Genomic DNA, 22,927 nt, shown 5'->3' with positions numbered 1-22,927 from the left:
GTTTTTTACCAGTTGTTTTTAAAACAATGTTTGCCAGTTATACTTATTTCATTGAAGAGAGCATCCACAGAACTCCTTAAGTGTCCATTCCTGAAGTAAGACATATTTTGGGGGTTTTCTTCGACTAGGAATTTTTTTTGGTCAGGAATTCTGTCAATATTCTTCCCAAATGAGAATTTTAGGCATAATTAAACCCATGAGATAGTTTTAAAAGACTTTGTGTGATAGGTTCACACATGGTCTAAACCAATGAAAGGTTGCCTAATCTCTCTCTCTTTCTTTAGGTACAATCATGGTCTTTATATTTATTTATAATTAACGCCCACATACTTTTTGAAAAGATTTGATCATATTATAACAACAGGACATTTGACACCAAATAATCAAAGTTAAAAAATAGAAGAAGATAAGTAACTAAAGGAAAGAGAAAGAGAAAGAAAGAAGTACCATGTATCTCTAGCCTTGAATTATTATTAATATTATTATTTTAAATGTTTTCTTATTTATTTTGTATTTTTTAAATTTAAATTCTAGTTAGTTGACATGCAGTTCAATATTGGTCTCAGGAGTAGAGTTCAGTGGTTCATCATTTACATATAACATCCAGGGCTCTTCCTTTTTTTTTTATTTTAATGTTTTTTTTTATTATATTATGTTAGTCACCATACAGTACATCCCCAGTTTCCGATGTAAAGTTCGATGATTCATTAGTTGGGTGTAAAACCAGTGGACCATGCAATACATGCCCGCCTTACTATCCATCATGAGTCTATCCCATTCCCACAACCCCCTCCCCTCTGAGGCCCTCAGTTTGTTTCTCAGAGTCCATAGTTTCTCATGCTTCATTCCCCCTTCTGATTACCCCCTTTCTTTATCCCTTTCTTCCCCTACCGATCTTCCTAGTTCTTATGTTCCATAGATGACAGAAACCATATGATAATTGTCTTTCGCTGCTTGACTTATTTCACTTAGCATTATCTCNGCTGCTTGACTTATTTCACTTAGCATTATCTCCTCCAGTGACGTCCATGTTGCAGGAAATGTTGAGAACTTGTTCTTTCTGATAGCTGAGTAATATTCCATGTATATATGGACAAGAGCTTCTTTTTTTTTGTCTTTTTTTAATTAATTTTATTTTATTATATTATGTTAATCACCATACCAGTACATCCCCTGATTCTGATGTAGTAGCATTATCAGTAATAGACAAATTATGGAAAGAGTCCAAATGTTCATCTACTGATGAATGGATAAAGAAGAGGTGGTATATATATATATATATATATATATATATATATGTATATATATATATATATGTATATGGAATATTACTCAGGAATATGTTGGAATATTACTCAGCCATCAAAGAGAATAAAATCTTGCCATTTGCAACAGTGTGGATGGAGCTAGAGTGTATTTGCTAGGTGAAATAAGTCTGTCAGAGAAAGACAAATACCATATGATTTCACTCATATGTGGAATTTAAGAAACAAAATAGATGAGGGGCGCCTGGGTGGCGCAGTCGTTAAGCATCTGCCTTCAGCTCAGGGCATGATCTCAGGGTTCTGGGATGGAGCCCTACATCAGTCTCCTCCGCTATGAGCCTGCTTCTTCCTCTCCCACTCCGCCTGCTTGTGTTCCCTCTCTCGCTGGCTGTCTCTGTCAAGTAAATAAATAAAATCTTTTTTAAAAAAAAGAAACAAAATAGATGAACATAGAGAAGAGAAAAAAAAGAGAGGGAGGCAAACCATAAAAAAGACTGTTAATAGAGAACAAACTGAGGGAGGTAGTCTTGGGATGAGCTAAATGGTGATGGGCATTTAGGAGGGCACTTGTTGTGATGAGCCCTAGGTGTTATATGTAAGTGATGAATCAGTAAATTCCACTCCTGTAACCATATTACCCTATGTTAACAAACTTGTATTTAAATAGAAACTTGAGGGGTGCCTGGGTGACTTAGTCAGTTAAGTGTCCACCTTCAGCTCAGGCCATGATTTCAGGGTCCTGGGATTGAGGCCCATGACTTATCTTGGGCTCCCTGCTTAGCAGGGATCTTCTTCTCTCTCTCCTTCTACCCCCCCAACCCCGGGCTTGTGCATTCTCTCAAATAAGTAAATAAAATCTTAAAAAATAATAGAACCTTAGAAGAAGAAGAAGAAGAAGAAGAAGAAGAAGAAGAAGAAGAAGAAGAAGAAGAAGAAGAAGAAGAAGAAGGTGGTGGTGGAGGAGGAGAGGAATGGCGCTAAGTGAAGTGTTCCTGGTGTATGCTGTGTGCACTCTGTTGTTGTGTATTGGCTGCTGTTTCCCTCAGGTCAGTCCTCTGCAGAGTTTCTCCTTGCCTGCAATGGGGAGTGCTTGGACCTTGGCCACTGTGTGGCAAGTTTTAACTAGGTGTGTTCTCGTCTGCTAATTAAAAGAGACCTGACCCAAAGCAGAAGCTTCACAGCACTGTATGGTCAGTAGACTTGGTGTGTGTGGGGTCTTTGTGTTGGTCTTCTTGTGGAAGGACTTCCTTCTGTGGTTCTCAGGCATACTTGCCCTAGTAAAGAAACATCTCCAGGGTGTAGGTGGTTGGGGCTTGGTGTAGGCAGTTTGGACTTCCCCTGTGGGTGTGGTATTGCTCACTGAAGTCAGTCCATGGTGACAGGTGAGGGAGGTAAAAGGTACCCGCCCTTTCCCTTGTTCCTGGAAAGCGGAGTTCACACCTGCCACTGTCTGGGAAGCCCTCATGTGTCCCAGTGTTCATCAGATCCTGCCTTCACCCTGTCTGTATCCAGGCCATCTGCTTGCCCTACACCCCAGTGCACCTGTATTTTTTATGAGGCACACTGGCTGAGTTTCAAAACTCCAAACCTCAAGGACTGGGAGAGGCATGGACACACACTGATTCTTTGGGGAAGGGTATCAACATGCTGGGACTAGTGATGGTTTGTCTCAGAAGGGAAGTTGCACTAACATGCAGGAGCTTGGAGTTTAGAGTACAGCACAGCAAAAAGCTGGTGTCCAGGTTGGCTGCCTTCAGCAGGTCTCTGTCCCTATGCTAAGGAGCTGGGCAGCACAGTGGCACCTGTGGCTCTTTTGTCCCTTGAGATGTGGTGCCACCTCTCCCAGATGCACTCCAAAGAGGGGGAAACTTGTCTCCCCACGTGTCTCAGGGGATCCTCAGATTGCTCCATCTGCTCTTGGGTCTCTGTTCTCTTTCTCCACTGGAACACCACTGCCCTCACTGAGTTCCACACTGGCCACGGTGCAGGCTTCTGAAACTTTGGTCTTTGACCTCTGGTGGTTGTAAAATCTCATGATAATTAGCCTTTCTCATTTTCCTCATGGGTTTTGGAAAAGTGTTTTTCTTGTGTGATCCCCTGTGCACTGCTTGCTCTCTTGCTCTCTCTCTCTTCCTCCTCTCTCTGTGACCTTCCCCTCCTCAGCACCCATGATTCTTTTCTCCCCCAAATCACATCTCCACACTTCCTACTTTCCATGATGTGGCCTCTTCACTCCCTCTAGTTGTGCAGTTTAGTCTCTCAGTCCTCAGATTGATTTCTTGGGTGTTCAGAATATTTTGATATTTATCTAGCTGTGTCTGAGGCACAAGGCAAGCATAGGATCCCCTGACTACTCTGCCATCTTAACTCCTCCCCCCATGCCTAATCTTAATGATCATATTTGGACTCAGAAAAGACACTTGAACTCTGGGGACTGAAGCCCCAAAGCAGTTAGCTCTGTTGGAATTATATGCTTGAAACTAGACTGAACTTTGCACTTAACATGTCTTTCCTAGGGTAGAAAAGGGGGAAGACATGGGTCAAAGTCACACAGCTCATGAAAACCAGAAAAAGAAACCAGCTCTATATTCTATATACTCTTATTGTCACCAAAATCAACAAAAACTCTTCCCTGTTTCACCCTTTAATAACTCATTTAATATTTCTTAAATGGCATAATATTCCTAAATGAAAATTCCATTTGAATGAGTCACAAAGACATGGGAAGCCTGTTTTATACCCATCAGCCAAACACATAGCCTTGGAAGCAACCTGCGGGAAATAGTCTCATGAGTTGTCTGTTTTCAGCTGCCTTCTCTTGTTTTTTTCTTCCTTTAGGTCTGACAATTTTTCTTAACACTTCCCCATTCTGGCTGATGTCTTTAGAACAAACTGAATAAAAGAATGAGGTCTATGCCCTAGCGGTTTCCAAGCATATATCTGGAATTTACTAGGGTTTCCAGATTTTATTTTGAAAAAATATAATAAAAGAAAAGCTAAAACAAAACAAAAAAACAAAACAACCTAGCACTATCGTTTGCCATCACCATCAAAGTGATTGGAAACTATTTGTTACCCCTTACTGAGGTAGGCCAGTCTTGCCTGCTGGTGGAGGAGTATTCCACAGGTTGGTGGGATGCAGCAGACAGCTACATCCAGAAAGAGCCTGAGTCAACTCACTTTTGTCCTGGGTCTCACAGAGGAAGCAGGAGGGAAGGAAGGTCCTCAATGATCCTTCTTTCTTTTACACCCCTCCCCCCAATTCTCCCTAATTTCCACCACTCTGTCTCTTCTTATGAAGCCTCCATTCTTGTGTCAACTCTACCCTCTTCCCATTCCCCAGGGAAACTCAACTCCACTGCACCCCAAGGGACACAAAGCCTCATCATTTGTTTCCTTCTGGGGTCTCCCCAGTACCATCACTTTGGCCAGCTTCCAATGGAGGCTATTTTCTGTCCTGGGTTTCTGGTTCTGATGAATGGAAGGATGAGCCGGGAGGTAGGTAAACAGACCAATTCAGACTCCTCAATAGTGGGAACACCTGCAGGTTACCTCACTCATTACTCAGAAAGCAAAAGTGAGTGTTAATATTCTTCCCAAGACAATGTGATTCATTTATATCAAGAAAATGCATCTTCCTGTCAACATGACTTTGACTCTGCTCTGCTCCACATGGACATAATAACCTTGGCATGATATTTAAGGGATACTGATTAGTCTGGCTCACCTACCACACTCATTGGAAATGATGCAACCAGTGGAAAATTGGTTATTTCTAATTATGCAGGAAGTGACCACCTACTTTCCTCTAGGCATATATTACCTACTTTACCATCTTATAGATAAGAAAATTGTGACTCATGGAGAAAAACTAACACATGGCTAGTAAATTGCAAAACTAAAACACCTATCTTCTGCCAACAAGCCCAGTGCTCTTTGTACCTCGTCTAAACTGGTTGTGAGAAGAACCAACATAAAATTTTTAAATGAGTTGAGGGTGTGAATACTGACCTTTTGATTCTTCCATAAACTGGTGTTCCTTTGCTCAGTCCCTTAAGCAAGGCATATTCTTTTTCAAAAATGAGCCTTTTTGGCTCATGCTTTTTGCCCTCTTCAGGGAGCCATCTGACCTCCCTTCCTCATCTGGTCCCTTCTCACCTCTCAGAGAGGTCTCCTTGCCTCAACCCCATTCTTTCCCACCTCAGTTACCATTTTGTTTCCATTACAACTCTTCAATTTGCAATTATCTTTATTTGTTTGTTTATGTGTATTTTTAAAATGCTTCCTTGTTTGTTTGTAGTTATAATCAGCTTAAAAATCTTAAGGAGGGCAAAGTCTCATTAACCTTGTAACCCCACTACCCAGTGTTTAGCATAAAGGCAGTAACACATATTTGTTGATTAAATGAGGACATTTAGGTCTCTACTGTCAGAGAAACGATGGGGGAAAAGAAGAATAATTTTCATTGAGTGCTTTTTGTATGTCAGCCACTGGGTGAGTCAGCGTCTGTGTGAAATAGCATTGCTCTCCTTTTGTTTTGATGGAGATGCTGAGAATCTTAAACGGGGTTACAGAGCTAATAACTGGTGTAGCCAGGTGTCAAGCCAGGCCTGTCTGTTGGTTTTTGTTTTCCTCACCAGTCCAGTGGAGGTCCACAATAGTAGATCATGCAAACAAACTGGTTTTGTAATGTTGGATGCAACAACTCTTCAAATATGCCTTGTATTTAGAGCCCTGAGTTTTTAGGGAAATGGTCATATTGAAAATTTCCTGAGATGATTATTGATTTAGTGCTAGACATGTTGCCTGCCACAAAGGAAGCCCAAGTAAACTGCCAGTGACTGAGTTAATTGATAATAATAGCCAAATTTTCTTAGGCTAAATTTATGATAGTGTATGCGTTGTGCAAAGAGCATCATGGGTTTCCTCTCAATCTTTATGATTTCAGGTGAGGAAACCAGGACTCAGAGAACAAGTAACTAACTGTTTAAACTCAATCAATTGGTAGGTGGCAGAGGCGCACTCCGAGGCCAGGCTTCACCTTAGCCCCTGCCCTACATGGCTGTGAGTATTCCCCCAGGTTGTGGTGGCACTGGTGTAAGCTCAAAGTGGCAGCAGTGGGAACCATTGTTTTTGGAGCCCTTGCAACATGATAGGTACATACTAAATGTCTGCTCCAGTGATCTCTTCTAACCCTCAGAACAACTCTTAAGAAGTGGATGGCATTGCTTTTTCCATTTGACTTTTTCCATTTTCCAAATTCTCAATATGACCATTTCCCTAAAAATTCCTGGCTCTAAATACAAGGCATCTTTGAAGAATTGTTGCATCCAACATTATAAAACCAGTTTGTTTGCATGAACCCAAGACTCAGAGAATCATTATTTTGCACTGGGCATGGACTGTTGGAAGGTTTATCTCTCAGAGAACTCACATTTTCTCTGAGTGCTGTCTGCAGGTCAGGAATACTGGGAACAGTAGTTTTAGTTTGGTTTCACATTTCCAAGCTGGAGGAAGAAGCCAGTCAATGAAAGCTCCCTGAAGTAAACACAGACAGACAGCAGGAGGAACATGGGTGGAAGTTTTCAATTGGAACACTTAGCTGAGTTTTTGGCTTGGACCACTATTGGAGTTTCTGCTCTGGCTGTCCTGCCCCAACCCTGCTCACCTCTGCATATTTATTCCAAAAAGTAGTGGACTCCTCTGAGAGTTCACCTCCAAGCTTTGCTGATGGCTTAGGGAAACTCAGGAGAAGCCCATTTCCCACATGGGTTTCAGGTTCACATCCCAGAAAGGCTGTCCAATATCTGGGTGAGTTTTAGCTTACCCCTGCTGAATGGTCATGGAGACGGCCAACCTTGTTGTCTTATAAGGTGATAATATAGCCACAGTGCCTGAAATGTGCCAAGTATCCTTAGTTTAAGAGTAAAATTTAGACAGTGTGTTGAGACCCTTCTTCTCTTGATTCCCTGGACTTCTTGGCTAGTCAGAAGGAGGGTTTGCCTTAGGGGGTACTTTTTTTAAAAATGCCTTATGACTGATCCCAGCCTTCTGGCTCTGATAGTCCCATGCTGACTACAGAAAGGAACAGAGAGGAGGAAAGTGGGTCAATATTCCCAACCCTGTGAGCAGAGACTAGCCCCACATGAGTTGTGTTGGAGGAGAAAGAATGTTGGTCCAGGTGTCTTAAGGCCTAGAGGAGAGGCCTCTCTGGGGCTCAGCCTCCTCATCTGTCAAGGGGACTTTATGATACCCATCTGCATATTATCCAGACCTCAGGATGGACAAATCCAGGACTGCTGTGAGTGGCTGTGCACAGCAGAGCTCAGGAGCTGCAAACACATCACACATGATCAACCTCCACCTCCCACGCCATTGTTGTTACATGACATTAGAAAAAACACAGCGGGATGAGGTGAGGATTCCAGGAAGAAATAAATAACCAGCAACTCTTTCTTCAGGGTCTGATGTTCCCATTTTACAGATGAGGAGCTCAGGCCCAGTAAGCCAGGTTAATAAATAACTTATTTATAAGGGGCAAAAACTGGATTCAGGAAGCCTTTGGTGCATTTGCCCGGGTAACTGGTGCCTTCTGAGAAGAATTAATGGAGATTAGCCTGATTGTCCTCTCAATTCTCAGTGTGTTACCAGAGTGGCCTCTGGGGATATTATTGTGTTTTTCAAGTCCTCCATGTTTGGCCGGGGGAAGCCCAGTCTACAGGACCTTTCTCTCACTCACATCCTGTTGGTGGCTCCTGCCACCACTTCTCCCACTCTGTTGTCCCAGGTGGCTGGAGTGAAGACATAACAAAATTCTGTTAGGGAGGGAATTGCCTTTATTTAGGAAAATGTTACTGTAGCCAGCCTGAGGGCAGAAGGGGAGAAGAGGAGAAAATGAGAGACTGCCAGAGGCTTTGCTTATAAAAATGACCCAAATTTCACCTTCTCCCTCAGGGCCAATGCAGACCTGACTACTTGAAATTGAATCCTGTTTCTCCCAGCATGGTTAGTCCCTCACCTTTGCTCTCCTCTGTCTTTTTGCTAGAGCAATCACGACATTCTAGTATACCCTGTAATTTGTTTATTTATCACTGTATTTATATTGTCTGTCTCCCACTCTAGACTACACTCCAGGAGAGCAGTCTCTGTCTTTTTGCTCAGATACGTCCCAAATGCCTGGAACAGACCCAATGCATGGTGCAAAAAAACCCCAACAACAACAACAGCAGAAAAACACAAAAAGCAAAAACAAACCAACCAATGTTTGTTGAATGAATGAATGAGTTTGGGAAAGGGAGGGAAAGCTGAGCCGCAGACTGGGGCAGAGTGGCAGCACATGGATAAGGGTTATTTTTAAGAGCAGGGAACTCCAACTCCAACTGCAGGCAGGGGGTGTTGGTGTGACGTGCACCCCAACCCCTGTATCCTTGGTCCTCCCCCACCAATTTTGTCTGTGTGGTGTGTGGGGTGTGTGTATGTGTGTGGTTTATGATGTGTGTGATTTGAGTGTGCATGAATGCCAGTGTGTGCATTAGTGTGTGTGAGTGTGTGTGTCTAAGGTGGCAGGGAGTGCAGAGAGATGTCAAGTGCTGAGAACTCCAGTTTGCACTCAGTGCCAGGAGCACGCACGGCTTGGTGTGAGGGTGGTGGGAGGGGCTGACCTCGCTCTCTCCAGGCAGCTGGGCTGGAGTGTAAGAGGTGGCAGCAGCGAGGTCGGGGGCCCCTCACTTTGGTGTGTAGTATAAGCTGCAAGCAGAGGCTTCACCCTTTTACCCTGTCAGGCTGTATTGTGGGTTTACCCTCATCTTTGTGGGACTTAGGTTAAGACAGTTGTCTCAGAGGGCTTGACCCCCTTTCCTGAGCTGCGTGGACCCCATGTGGCCTAATTCTGAGTTCCGACTCTGCCTGAGCTGTGTGACCTTGGTCAAGTCTCTTACATTTCTCTTCTGTGCCTTAGTTTCTTCATTTGTAAATGGCCGAATCAAGGTGGCTGCCTTATCCAGCTGGTATAACCTGATGCTTGTGATTTATTAACAGATATTGGAACACATTCAGTGGGCCAACATGAGACAATGCCAGGGACACACCTTGCTCTCTTGCATGTTTTGCCAAAGTCAGGCCTTAACCAGAGTTGCACCCAATTTCTGGAGGCCCAAGAGAGTTGACCAACTAACTGCACAGCTGCCAAAGGGTTAAGCCACCTGTTGCCCTCTGGCCTGGCAGAGCCCAGTCGGGCCCAGAAGCCCCTCCCTGCAGGCAGCTGTACTTTCTGATTGTTCAGTCACCTGCTATATAAGGCCCTTTACACACCTGCTGTAATCCTGTGCTAGGATCCACCTTCTGCAGGGCAGTCCCCAAGCCAGACCCTGAAGGTGAGGGGCTGAAGCCAAGCTGTGTGTGTGGGGTGCAGCTGGGGAGAAGCTGAAACCAAGAGAAGGGCATTGAGGGATGGCTGGGGTCTGGGGCATTCTCATGACTCTTGCACCTTTAACAGTGCTCAGGAGAAGGAAGGCTGGAGAGAGGAGGTGTGTGGGCTGGGGTTTGCTCTCTGTGTGGTGCTGTGTCTTTTTCATAGCTGCTCTGAACTTGCCTGTGTATGAAATGGAAGCAGTTGTGGTAGGACTCTCTCAGAAAATATCCAATGATAGATGAATGGGAAGGACTTTGCAAAGGGGTTTTTCAGATGCTACTTGTCCTCATTTTTTTGTATGAGGCCTCCTGCCCCACCTGCCGCCTCACCGGTTTCCCTCCTCAGAGGTGGTGAGCAGGGCCCAGGGTCTTGCCACCTCTAGGCTCTGACTCTCTGCTGTGTGCCTCTGGGCCGGATCCTGATCTCTGTGGGCCTCCTTTATTTCCCTCTGAAAATGAGGCTTATACCAAATCAGGTTTATACCATATGAAAGTGATTTCTGTATCTGACATGGCTGCTGTGACCTCATTACCCTCTCCTCTTTCCTTCCCTTTCCCTTCTCCACACTCACAAGGCTTGAGAGGCCCCTCCCAGGAGGTCCAACTTCTGAACCTCTCTCTCGCTACTGGGGTTCCAGGAATGAAGGAGTGATCAGGCATGAGGGCTTGCAGGATGCAACGCATGGGACATCTGCCATGAGTTCTGAACTAGATATAATTTTTCTCCTTGGATTTCTATACGCTGTGGCCCTTAGAGAGCAGATAGGCCCCTCCGCCTCCCCTGACTGAACTGGTTTCTCCTCCTGTTCACCGACCCCTTGTAAGTCAACTAAGAGATCATAGTTGCAGTGGTATATGTGGGGTGTGTGTGTGTGTGTGTGTGTGTGTGTGTGGTGTGCTTGTGTCATGTATGTGTATGTGGTGTGGTGAGGTGAGAGGTGGGAGGCTGGCTGCAGCTTCTAGGTGAAGACCAGGTCCCCCTTGGTAAGTAGCAGCTGTCATGGTGCCACTCAGCCTCGGAGCTGGAGGGATGCAGAATGAAGTCCCAGTTTTGGCCTAACAGCCTGGGTGAATTTGGGCAGCATTCCTTATCTCTCTGTTGGCAGGCTTCTCACCTGCCGAGTGGGGCAATAAATCACACCATGCACTGGGACTTTCTGTAGTGAAGGGAATGTTCCAAAGTTGTGCTGGCCAATAAGTAGTCCCTAGCCAGGTGACTGAGAAACAGATTTTTCCCCCTTTTGTTTCTTCAGTGAATCTAAATGTAAGTAGCCACATGCCATTTGTGGCCACCGTTTATAGGATAAATGAGCTAACAATCAGGAAGGACTCCACGCAGAACCAGATACTTCCCCTCCTTGCTGCTTTAATACATGGGCAAGTTGAAATTCTGGGAGCTCTGATTCAGGGTCCTAAAGAATAAAAGTCACCCTTAGCTATCCGATGATTGCTGGACACAGAAGGATTGGTGACACATCAGTCAGAGGTGTGCTGGGGCCTCAGGTTCCTTCCTGCGGGTCGAGTGTGTCCAGGCCTCGGGCTCTGGGAGTCACATCTGTTGGAGGCAGTGTGGGTGGTGGTTAGGGGTCTGGGCCAACCCCAGTGCTAACACAGCCCAGGAATGTGACCTTGACTTTGAGTGGTTTATTTAATCTCCCTGCTTGGTGGGGTGGAGGCATTACATGAATTAATGAACATAAAGTCCTCAGAATAGAGTAATTGCTCAGTAGGTGTGTGCCTATTGGGGTGGTGATAACAGCGACAGAGCCCCTAAGTGAATGATGTGAATGTGGCAAGATATTAGCTAGAGAACTACATTATGCACTGGGAGAGGAGAGCCCAGCTTTCTTCTTGGACCCCAGCCCCAGTGGAGCTGGATATCATCTGTCTGTCCATGTTGTACTTGACATGGCTCTGGGAGATGCCCAGGCTGTATTTTGTGTTTGTGTGTAGATGCTTTTGCAGGCATCCAGGACTGGGCAAAACCCAGACTGGCACAGTTATAAGGGCAGCATGGAAACTGCATCACAGCTCTATGCTCACAGCTGAGAATGCTGATTCCTTCTCTCACAAGGATGGACTGTGTGTTGTGTGGACGTATGACTGCAACCCTAGGGGATGTTACGCCCCAGCAGCCTTGCAAGCCCCCTGACTGCCTTCTTTGTGTCTCTTCAGGCATAACGCTCTGCATCACAGTCCTCATACTCGGGAGACACCAGGTCCTGCACCATGAAAGGCATTCTTGTTGCTGCTATCATCATAGCATTCGTGGCTGCAGCTGTAGGTGAGGGAACCCATTGATACCCTTTGGAAATGAAGACCTCTTTTTGTACCTCATCAAAGTCCTCTCCCTCTTGGATGATCTTGGGTCCTGTCCCATGGCCTCTCATGTCAGGGTGTGGTCAGTAGAGAATATGAGACTCTTCTGTGCACACTGACCTCAGAGGAGCCACTCTGTGCTATGGGTCTTCCCACTGGGAAATGGTGCAAAGTGGGGAGAAACTAATGGGGGTGGCTCCATCTCACAGCCTCAAGTTTGGGGGGTTACAGAGGGAAGGGAAACCATCACAACTATTCTTCTGCCCTGAGATGGGTATGTTGCTTTGTCCAGAGTACAGTCTGTAAGTGTCTCCTGAATGTTGACAGTGCTGTACATTTTGTCTCCCCAGAATCCCTAAGTTGTGTGCAGTGTAATTCATTGACAAACACCTGTGACAACGAGAACATCACTGAGTGTCCCTCAGATGCCAATACCAGCTGTACCAGTTTCATGACCAACACTTCTTTAGGTGAGCCTGGGATGCCAGAACCCCCATTTCTGGAATTTGCATGGGACAGGAGCTGGAGAGGGTGGCCAGGGAGGAAAGGAAGGCTGAGGAAGGGCCAGGCTGTTCAAGGAGAGAAACGGGGTCATGAAGATGCCTTCTGGAAGAAGCAACATGGAGGGGTCAGATGAGAATGCAGGGGCAAGCAGACAAGCCCTTGTGGAATTGCTGCCCTTGAGTGAAACCTCATTCTAGACCTATATTGGTGGATGTGAGAAACAGGGGCAGCTCTTAGTTGGAAACTGGAAGCAGGCAGTTTGCTCTGGGTACCTGCATTCTTGCATTTTTCTGGCCCCCTTTCCTCCCCCCAGTGCTCCTTCCTGTTCTAGACTCAACACGCTTTCACCCAGGGTGATTTACTGGCATGATTTTTTTTAATGATTTTTTATTATATTATGTTAGTCACCATACAGTACATCCCTGGCTTCCGATGTAAAGCTCAATGATTCATTAGTTACTGGCACGATTGTTACCTCTCTCCCAGAGTACTTAGATTTCTTTTTAACTTTTTATTTTTTATTTTTTTATTTTTATTTATTTATTTTTTAAGATTTTATTTATTTATTTGGCAGAGAGAGACAGCCAGTGAGAGAGGGAACACAAGCAGGGGGAGTGGGAGAGGAAGAAGCAGGCTCATAGCGGAGGAGCCTGATGTGGGGCTCAATCCCAGAACGCTGGGATCATGCCCTGAGCCGAAGGCAGATGCTTAACAGCTGCGCCACCCAGGCGCCCCTTTTTAAACTTTTTCTTGTGGACATTTTCAAATATGTACAAAAGCAGGAAGAAGAGTATACTGAATTGCCATGTAACCACCATCCTGTGTCAACAATTATCAACATTTTCCTTTTTTTTTTTGCAATGGTATTTTGTTTTATTTTTTTTCCAAGATTTTATTTATTTATTTGAAAGAGAGAGAGAGTGAGCACAAGCAGAGGGGAGGGATGGAGGGAGACAGAGAGAGACAATCAGACTTCCTGCTGAGCTAGGAGCCCCACAGAGGGCGATCCCAGGATCCAGAGATCACTACCTGAGCTGAAGTCAGACAGATGCTCAACCAGCTGAACCACCCAGGCGCCCCTGCAGTGGTATTTTAAAGCAAACATAATATAATAAAAAAAATAAAAAAAAAATAAAATAAGACAAAAAAAGCAGTGAAGTGAGATTCAAATTCAAATTTAAATATTTTTGATGATTTTGTGTTTTCTTATGTTATTTCATAAACTTTTATAGCATAATTTTATACTCCACTTTATTCAGTTATTTTCTTAATATTGGGCATTTCATTGTATTCTTTGATCCTAAAATAAACATCTTTGAAGGTCAAAAAAAATAAAGCAAACTTAGATATCATGTAATTTCCTCTAAAAATACTTCACTATTTATCTCTGAGAAGGATTTTTTTTTCTTTTTACACTACTACCATATCACTATATACCTAAGAAAATTAACTGTAATTCTTTCGTTTCTTCTATTAGAGGCCGTCTTAGAAATGTCCCAATTAAGGCATATTCGGTACCAAAAAAAATGTCCCAATTGTTTCAGAGATGTTATAGTTGATGTGCTAGACTTCGGATACCAGCAAAATTCCCACAAAGCATTTTTCTGTTAAGTCTATTACATCTAATTTGTTTTATAACAGCTACCATCACTTTTTGTTTTGTTTTGTTTTGTTTTTGTTTTTGTTTTTTGTTTTGTTTTTGTTTTCAATACCATTGATTTGTTGAAGAACCTGGAACATTTGTCCTATAGTTGTCCCATATTCTGGCTTTGGTTGATTGCTTCCTTGTGATGTCACTTCTTTGTTCCCCTATTCCTGATATTTTCCTGTAAATTGGACCCACACTGCTCAGTAGAACTGTCTTCAATAATGGGAATGTTTAAGGGGGGCACGTATTGCATGGTGCACTAGGTGTTATATGCAAATAATGAATCATGGAACATTACATCAAAAACTAGGGATATACTGTATGGTGACTAATATAACATAATAAAAATTATTATAAAAACATAATGGGAATGTTTATATCGATGCTGCCCTATACAGTAGCAACTTGAAATACGGTTATATGACCAAAGAGGTGAATTTTAAATAGCCACATCTAGCTGCTTGCTACCGTGTCTGGTCTAGAAGCTTGACTGTATACAGGTTTAACATCAAATTGTGCGTAGGACCATCATGTCTGCTTGGCTGTTTTTAGAGATGCTAAGACTGATCCGGGGGCTTTGGAATGTCAGCTTAAACCACCATTTCCAAGCTCCCCATCAGTCTTTGACCTGAAGTTTAGCTTCCATCTCTGTTCATTTCCTGCTAAAGAAAGGAACTACCTCATGGGGAAGGATTTTTCTGTTTGCCAGGAAATCCTCTCCAGTGTCTCTGAAATCACATTGAACTGACAGTGTGTTTTCTGCTATTGCCTGAAGCAGTCACTATTCAGGGTCTCTGCCCTTTCTGAAGCCTCATACCCAGGGCTAACAGTCTGTTTTTCTCTTTGTGTAGGGGCAGCCAACATATACCAGGATAAAGCCTGCTCTGCGGAGAACTGCAGGGAAGGGAGAGACACGGTTGAAGCCTTCACTGTCCATGTTTCCGATAAAGAGCGCTTCCATTTTATAAGTCAGTGCTGCCAAGGAAAGCAGTGCAATGACACCACTGATGCTCTGGGTGGGTGCTGGCAATGTGCCACCCTTCCTCTGTCCGCCCAGCCCTCTCCGTTCTTTTGCCACCTGTGGTCCTCATCTTCTGGTGGACATCTCAAGTCCAAGCACTTCATTGCTTATCTGGGTAACATCAACAGCTGACTTACAACAATTACTTGAAAAACGAATAGGAAAGTCATCACTACTTTCATGCTTTCCTCTTTTCTCAGTACAGACAGATATCATAGCACGCCAAGTTGTATGGAATTTGATGCTTGTTAGTATTTCTCAAACTCTGTGGTCTCAGGCCCTCTTTTAAGACTCCAAATCTTCAAAATTATTGAGGACTCTAGGGAAATTTGATGTATGGGAATCATACTATCAATATTTACAGTATTGGAAATTTTAAAAATTCAAAGAATTTCCAAAAAAAATTAAAAATCTTTATTTAGTTCACCAAGAAATAATAAACCCATTACATGCTAATATTAATAACATTTTTATATAGAAATAACTGTATCTTCCAAAACAAAAAAAATATTTAGTGAGAAGAGTGACATTTGTTACATGTTTTCTCAAAGCTCTTAATTTCTGGCTTAATAGAAGACATCTGGGTTCTCAGATTTGCTTATGCATTTAGTCTGTTGTAATCTCATGCCATATAGCCTCTCAAAAACTCCATTGTACATTCTTGAAAGAAAGAGAGTAAAAGAGGCAAGGAACATCTTAGTATTATCATGAAAATGGTTTCGACCTTGTAAACTCCCTAAAAAGGTTCTTGGGGATACACAGGAGTTGCTGGACCACAATCTGAGAACCGTTGGTCTATGCCAAAGCTCTCTTTTTGAAGAAAATAAAACATGGGCCAAAAAGGTAAAGTTAATTTGCCATAGCTCGAGAGTACAGGTCATTAATAGCAGAGCTGGGTCTCACTATAATTTTGTATTAAATGCTAAATAATGGCATATGTTCATTTATTCAGAGAAGGATTTAGTAATAGCTACACACCTATTGGCTGATGTTCAGAATAGCTGGCTAATGTTGACATTGGTTGGTTTTAGATCAAAATATTACCTTTCCCTTCTCAGCCCAACACACCCACTGACCATAGTTCTTAAAGACTGGATGGTTTGTAAGGGGAAGTCTGTGAGGTTGTGTGCTGTAACAATTTTGGTGGGATATGAGGTTAGGATGACTGGTGTCTTCGTGCAATTGTCCCATTCTCAAGATCTCTCTGGTTGGCATCTTTGCTTGCCTGTCCCCTTCAGTGTAAGGCAGTACCATGTTTTATGTTATAACACTGTTCTAACTTAATGATTCTTATTCTACCAGCTCCTCCCCTGGAAGATGTGTCCAGCAACATAGAGTGTTTTGCATGTTATGGATCTAATGAAAGTTCCTGTAATGCGCAAATCAGGAAATGTTATAAAGAAGAACGGTGTGTCAATCTAGTTGCAGAATTTAAGAATGGTATGTCTTGGGGTTTCAATTCCCTGTTATGGGACTTGAGTTGAAAACATATTCAGCCTTGGGTAATAAGTTCTGGGTTAACAAAAGAAGGGTGGGGTAGTAGGGTAAAAGGATATAGTCAAAATGTCTTTAAGATAATGAGACTATTCATGTAGCCTTGGGCTGGTTGCTATTTCTACCTCCTTAGTCGAGGACCATTTCCTCCTGGGCTGTCCATCTCTTGAACCCTTGTTCTACTGTGGCTTATAATCAAGCCAGGCTCATTTAAGTGCATCATATCATTCCTGACATTTACTTTTTTACTAGGTTGCATTGTTCTGTGGGTGTGTGTGGGTTTGACTTTTATTTCCTTTTATCCCTACATTTTTTTTCTCTACCTGTTCCTGAGAGGTGTTGGCTTATGACAACTTGGGTCACCTGACTGAAAGAGTCAGATTGGGCTTTAATATTCAACCAATTGTTCTTTTCTACAGAAGTAATTTGATATTAACCATTATGAAATACAAATTAACCAGTATAAAATACAGAACTAATACAGACATTATCCTTTAAGCATTCAGGCAGATGTTATGCCTGAATATTTTTTATAATAATATTTATTATATTATGTTAGTCACCATACAGTACATCCCTGGTTTTTGATGTAAAGTTCGATGATTCATTAGTTGCGTATAACACCCAGTGCACCATGCAATACGTGGATATTTAAAGAATAATGCATTTATTAGTTAGGCTAAGTTCATTACTGTTAAAGAGCACATTCTAAATGCTCTGACCCAGGTCCCATGGCCTGTGTTCCTTCCATCTGGAGGCTCTGGTCCCCGCCCATCCAGGACTTGGCAGCTCCCTGCTGTATTCCTTGTCTCTCACCAGGTGCGGGAAGACAGGGAGTGGAGGAAGGCAGGAAGGTTTTTACAGGCAAAGCCTGGAAGAGCGTGCATCATTCTCTCTCACATTCTGTTGCCTGGGACCAAAATTTCATTGGAGGGTGGACATGCTGTCTAATGGTGGTTAGTGGTGGCCCAGCAGGAAAGGAAGAGACTTGAAGCTAAAATGAAAAGCTAGCCAGTGTCTGCCACAATATGGCTCAGAATAATAACAGCTAAGAACACCAACACCCAGGTACAATTTGATTTCAACTTTTATTAATGGCAATTGTAGTCCTGGAAATCCATGCTTAACTGTAATTGCAGGTTTCTCAGTGGGCCTAAACATCTCAAGTATCTTGAACCTCTTTTTACTTTTTTTAAAAAATAAACATTATTTTTTAGTTCACAGCAAAATCTAGAGGAAGGTAGAGAGATTTCCCACATACCCCATCCCTACTCATACATACCTCCCCCACTGTCAACATTCCCCACCAAAATGGTACCTACATGAATCCATGAACCTACCTTGATGCATCATTATCATCCAGAGTCCAAGGTTTACATTAGGGTTACCATTTATGTTGCATATTCTATGGGTTTTGACACTTGTATAGTGAGTATAATCTACCATTATATTATCACACAGAGTAACTCCACTGTCTTAAAAATCCTTTGTGCTCAATTAATCTCTAACCCCTGGCAATCTCTGATTCAAAACTCAGTACTCTCTCCATAATTTTGCTTTTATCAGAATATCATATATTTGGAATCATATAGTATGTAGTCTTTTCACATAGACTTATTGCACTTAGTAATTTGCATTTAAAGATTTTTAAAAAAAATTTAAAAATCCCTAGAATGTCTACACAGCTCCGATGTTTAACTCTTAAGCTGCATCTGAGGATAACAATAACTTCAGAAAGACTTTCTCTTTCTGCTCACTTTGTTCCCAGGTGTCTTCTGATGCCAAGGATGGAATTTTTTAAAAATCCATAATGTTTGACTTAATCTGAAAGCCAGACAGATCAAAGCCATCATACATGTAGGGTTTTATTTCTTTTTTTATTTTTGCACAAGGTCACTTTTTTTTTTCTCAATAGTGTAGACATGTGCCAAGCAACACATTTTTCTAGCTCACTGTTAATTCAATCTCCAGCACTATTATTTGCTATAAAAAAGGAATTGATTGTTTTCTTCAAAGGGATTTGGAGATTTCTCTTTCTTTCTCAGAACAAATTTGTAGCCCTTCTGATAAGTAGCCAGTCCCCTTCCAGTTCCTTCCTCCCCTGTGAACTGCCTGTCTTCCAGGCCTGTTTAAGTTGTAGCCAACAGAGTAATACTGGCACATAGTAGGAACTCAATAAAGGTAGCTGCAGTCACAACGACATTTTTGTTTGCAAATTCCCTTGGTCTTTTCCTAGGATCTGCCCCTTTAAACAGGGTTAAACACAATATAATTCAGATTTAGAATTAAGATCACCTCCAGCTATTTTTTCCCTTCTCAGAGAAAACTCAGGCAGAGAGAACTCAGGTCCAGAGAAGAGTGGGGATAGAAAGCAGAACCTGGAGGAGGGGAGCCTGGGAGGAGTCCTTCCTGGATTGAAAGCACAGGGCCCTAAGGTGTCTGAGCCCATCCCTGGATTTTATCACCTGCCAGCTCCTCACAAAAACATTGGAGACTTGAGTCCCAGGCCCATTTCTGGCCTTCATCTGTGAAGTCAGTCTTGCCTCCACCTTCTGGAGCCTCAATTTGTTTTGGGTTTAGGTGTGGGAGGGTGTCTGGGCTCTGACCTTCATGGTTCCTCTGCCATTACTGTTTGGTGTTCTCAATCCTGGGCTCCTTCCTCCAGGCTCCTGTTTTAGGACCAGACCTAAAGCAGGTTGCTGAGAGGACTGCAGAGGAAGGGTGAGGGGGCTGTGAAGTCCTTATTGTCTCCACTGCATTCACAGAGACCAAGAAGCTTGTGCTGAGAGGCTGTTCCAACATCAGTAACTCCACCTGTCAGTTCCTGTCTGCTGAGAACCGGACAGTTGGAGGAGTCATCTTCCGAGAGTTCGAGTGTCTAGACGGTGCTAACTTCTCCTCAACCGCCATTCCCAACTCCTCCCTGACTACACCTCCTGCCAGCAGCTCCAACACCTCCTCAGTGCCAGCCTCCACCCCAGACACGGCTTCCAAAGTCTCCTTCACCCCTGTGGCCTTTGTCAGCCTCCTCCTGCTGGGGCTGCTGCTCTGAGATCCATCCTGCCCTCAACTGATTCACCGTTTTCCTATTTAACTGCTCAGTAAATAGCAGCCTCAGCCCTCCAGGCAAAACCTTGTGACAGCTGCAGTTTTCCCCATTATTGAAGCACTGTTCACTGCTGGCCAAATTTGTCCTCATAGGTTCCTTTGAGCTGCTATCCAGCATCACCTCCCAGTTCCTTGCATTTGAAATCTGTGCACGTTAGTGTGTGGCTTCCCAGGACCTCCCTAATCCCTGCCCAGTTTGCTTCTGAAAAACAGACCCTTTCACGTTGTTGTCATTTTCTGCCTGCAGTGCTGACTTCTGGGGACTGACCTGTCACCGCCCCCACCCACACACTGAGGGGGTGCCCAGCCATGCCTGTAATGCCCTGTGTTGACCTTAGCACTGATATCTGCCCCTTCAGTGATTGTCCTGGCTCTGGTCACAGGCCCACAGTGAAATAGTTCACAGGACCCAAAGAGGGGTGCAGAAAGGTTGCTGAAGATTGGCAGACTCCCCTGCCTAACTTCCCAGGCAGAGATATAATGCTGATGGTGCTCAGGCTGACAAGATATCTCATAGCCTTGTACAGAATGGAACAGCTACAGAGCCCCAGTCCCTCTTCTCAGAGAACCTACAGTCAAAGGCAGAGTTTTTGACTCCATATCAGATACCCAGGGAGCAAGAAATCTATTCAATACAATATGCACAGAAGTCCAGGTTTGGTAAATAAGGTGGGCCTTGAACTGGACTTGGAAGAATGGAGTTTTCTGTAATAAAAAATTTTAAAGGTGTAAACCAGTGTGTGTCTTTATGGTCCAGATTTGCTAACAATGCATCAAGAGCAAAGCTGCCAGAAAGGCCATCTTGTGGCAACTCATCACCACATTCATTCTTTTTTTTTTCTTTTAAAATCAGTTAATTAACATGCAGTGTATTATTAGTTTCAGAGGTAGAGTTTAGTGATTCATCAGTTGCATATAACACCCAGTGCTCATTACATCAAGTGCCTTCCTTAGTGCCCATCACCCAGTTACCAAACCAAATCCCCCCAACCCACCTCCCTTCCAGCAACCCTCAGTTTGTTTCCTATAGTTAAGAGTTCTTATGGCTTGTTTCCTTCTCTGATTTTGTCTCATTTTATTCTTATTTATGTATTTATTTTAGCTTTTTATATCAAGATAATTTTAGACTTACCAAAAAGTTGCAAAAATAACACAGAATTCTAGAACTCCCTCATCCACCTTCCTCTCATGTTTACTATAATTACTGAAACCAGGAAATTAGCATTAACACAATATTATTAATTAATAGATCTTCACGTTTCACCAACTTTTACTAATGTCTTTTTTCTGGTCCAGGATCCAGTTCTTTGCATTTAAGTGCTATGTTTCCTCAGGGTTCTACAATCTGTGACAGTTCTGAAGTTTTTCCTTTACTGCTTATTTTTCAGAATGTCCTTCAATTTGAGCTTGCCTGAAATTTTGTCTTCATAAGATCGAGGTTATACATTTTTGGCAAGAATCCCACAGAAATAGTCTGTCTTTCTCAGTGGGTCTTATCAGGAGGTATATGATGTTGATGTGTTGTATCGTTGCTGGTGTTAACCTTGTTTGCTTGGTTGAAGTGGCATCTGCCAGGTTTCTTCAGTGTAAAGTTATTATTTTCCCCCTTTGGCATTAATAACAGGCTAAGTTGTGCTGCTATAACAAATAGGTCTTAGTAAAAAAAAAATCTTTCTAATACAAGCAAAGGGATTTAATACAATGATAGTTCATTTCTCAGTTACTTAAACCTGTACAGATGCTCATGACTGAGCAACTGTCCTGGGAAACTATCCTCCAAGAGTGAGAAAGAAGCCAGGCTCCTTTTATCCCGTGGTTCCCCATGCCATGGAACTACTTGGGCTCTCAGTTAAGTGTTCTGCATCCAGCTGGCTGACAAATGGAGAGACAGAGAGAGCCTAGAGGGCTACACAGCATGTTCTAGGGCTAGTCCTGGCAGAGGCATCCATCACTTATGCTCATATTATTGGTTAGAACTGAACTACATGGCCTGGGAGGAAATAGTGCCTGGGAAGCACTTCCAAGACTTTGTCTCAGAGGCAATATAACTCAATGGTCAAGGGCATGGCCTCTAGAGCCAGAGAGTATCACTTCAAATTTCAGCCCTGGAACGTTTGGCAACAGATGTCACCTTTCTGTGCCTCAGTTTCCCACCTGTACTCCAGGGATAGTGTTAATGCCTGTCACATGGGTTTGTGAGAGCTGCCAACATAGTTCGTCTTGGCAATGAATAAATACTAGCCGTTAGTAAAAGTTTGAAAGTGCTCCCCTACATGCTTTAGGGAGCAAGAACCATCAGAAATGGTGGTGTGGGAGGCACGTACCTGGCCCACTTTTCTCAAACCATGCTGATCTCACTGCTTCCATGTCCTAGGATTCCCTTTCTCATTTCACCCCTCCCCACACACTTTATGGCTGCTGCCACCATGGCCCTGTAGACCATAAGCGATCTCATCTGCACCCCCACATGGCTGTCTAAACCAGGTGGCCAAGAGCACCATGAGAGCTGATCTGTTCCTAGAACCTCCTGGAATCTCCCATGCTCAACATTGATGTGAGGAAGCAGTGGTAATTTTGGTGAACTGCAAAAAATCACACAGAAATGAAAACCAGGATGCTGAGAAAAGGAATGGTGGCTGGAGGGTGAGCAGGACCAGATTCCAGGAGGTCTCTGCGTTTGCAAGGACTCTGGCTTTAGACTAAGCAGAGCCATGGCATGAGCATATGAGTAGGAGTGGGGTTCGGTTTCCATTCTGAGGCTCTCCTAGACTGCAGGGTTCAGATGGAAAGATATAGAATGATAGGACAAAGAAGAAGTTTCAACAGAGAAGTATTGGAGACTTGCCCAGGCGGATGCTTTGTTATCCTGCTATAATCGAGAGTAATTAATACCCTAGAAATGCACTTCTATTTGCACTGATGACTCCTGACTCCTCACCCAGAGTAGGGAAGAGGGCTAAGCACCACTTGTGCTCAATGTCTACCTTACTTCTCCTAGTTGTCCATGCTTAATTCCAGACTCTTCTCCCCTGGGCCAGGTCTTGGGCTTCCCACTGAGATAAAGCCATTTGCTGCCAATTCTTCCTTAGTCCTGGTGCAGGCCCCAAGATAAGCCCTTATGTCTGAGAAGCTCCACAGAATTCTACACTCACATTGTAC

General features: G+C 43.4%; 1 protein-coding gene across 1 annotated transcript; it reads left to right on the top strand.

Annotated features, from left to right (window-relative positions):
• The first annotated feature begins 11,875 nt into the window (after nucleotides 1-11,875).
• On the top strand, nucleotides 11,876-19,712 carry LYPD8 (LY6/PLAUR domain containing 8). The gene is made up of 5 exons (XM_034655711.1): nucleotides 11,876-11,958; nucleotides 12,344-12,463; nucleotides 14,997-15,161; nucleotides 16,469-16,606; nucleotides 19,426-19,712. Exons 1-5 carry the CDS (start codon nucleotides 11,904-11,906, stop codon nucleotides 19,710-19,712), a joined length of 765 nt encoding a protein of 254 aa, XP_034511602.1. The 5' UTR covers nucleotides 11,876-11,903.
• Nucleotides 19,713-22,927: the final 3,215 nt, after the last annotated feature.

This window comes from Ailuropoda melanoleuca, chromosome 3, assembly GCF_002007445.2.
Source record: "Ailuropoda melanoleuca isolate Jingjing chromosome 3, ASM200744v2, whole genome shotgun sequence".
Classification (NCBI taxonomy): domain Eukaryota; kingdom Metazoa; phylum Chordata; class Mammalia; order Carnivora; family Ursidae; genus Ailuropoda; species Ailuropoda melanoleuca.
The sequence above is the reverse complement of the archived record's forward strand: the minus strand, read 5'-3'. Positions and strand labels throughout refer to the sequence as shown.

Excerpts from the sequence above, each read along its gene's own strand:
- LYPD8 (XM_034655711.1), top strand. The coding sequence starts at position 11,904 with ATGAAAGGCATTCTTGTTGCTGCTATCATCATAGCATTCGTGGCTGCA. Across the intron at positions 15,162-16,468 it reads TGACACCACTGATGCTCTGG|CTCCTCCCCTGGAAGATGTG; the intron begins GTGGGTGCTGGC and ends TTATTCTACCAG. Across the intron at positions 16,607-19,425 it reads AGTTGCAGAATTTAAGAATG|AGACCAAGAAGCTTGTGCTG; the intron begins GTATGTCTTGGG and ends CTGCATTCACAG.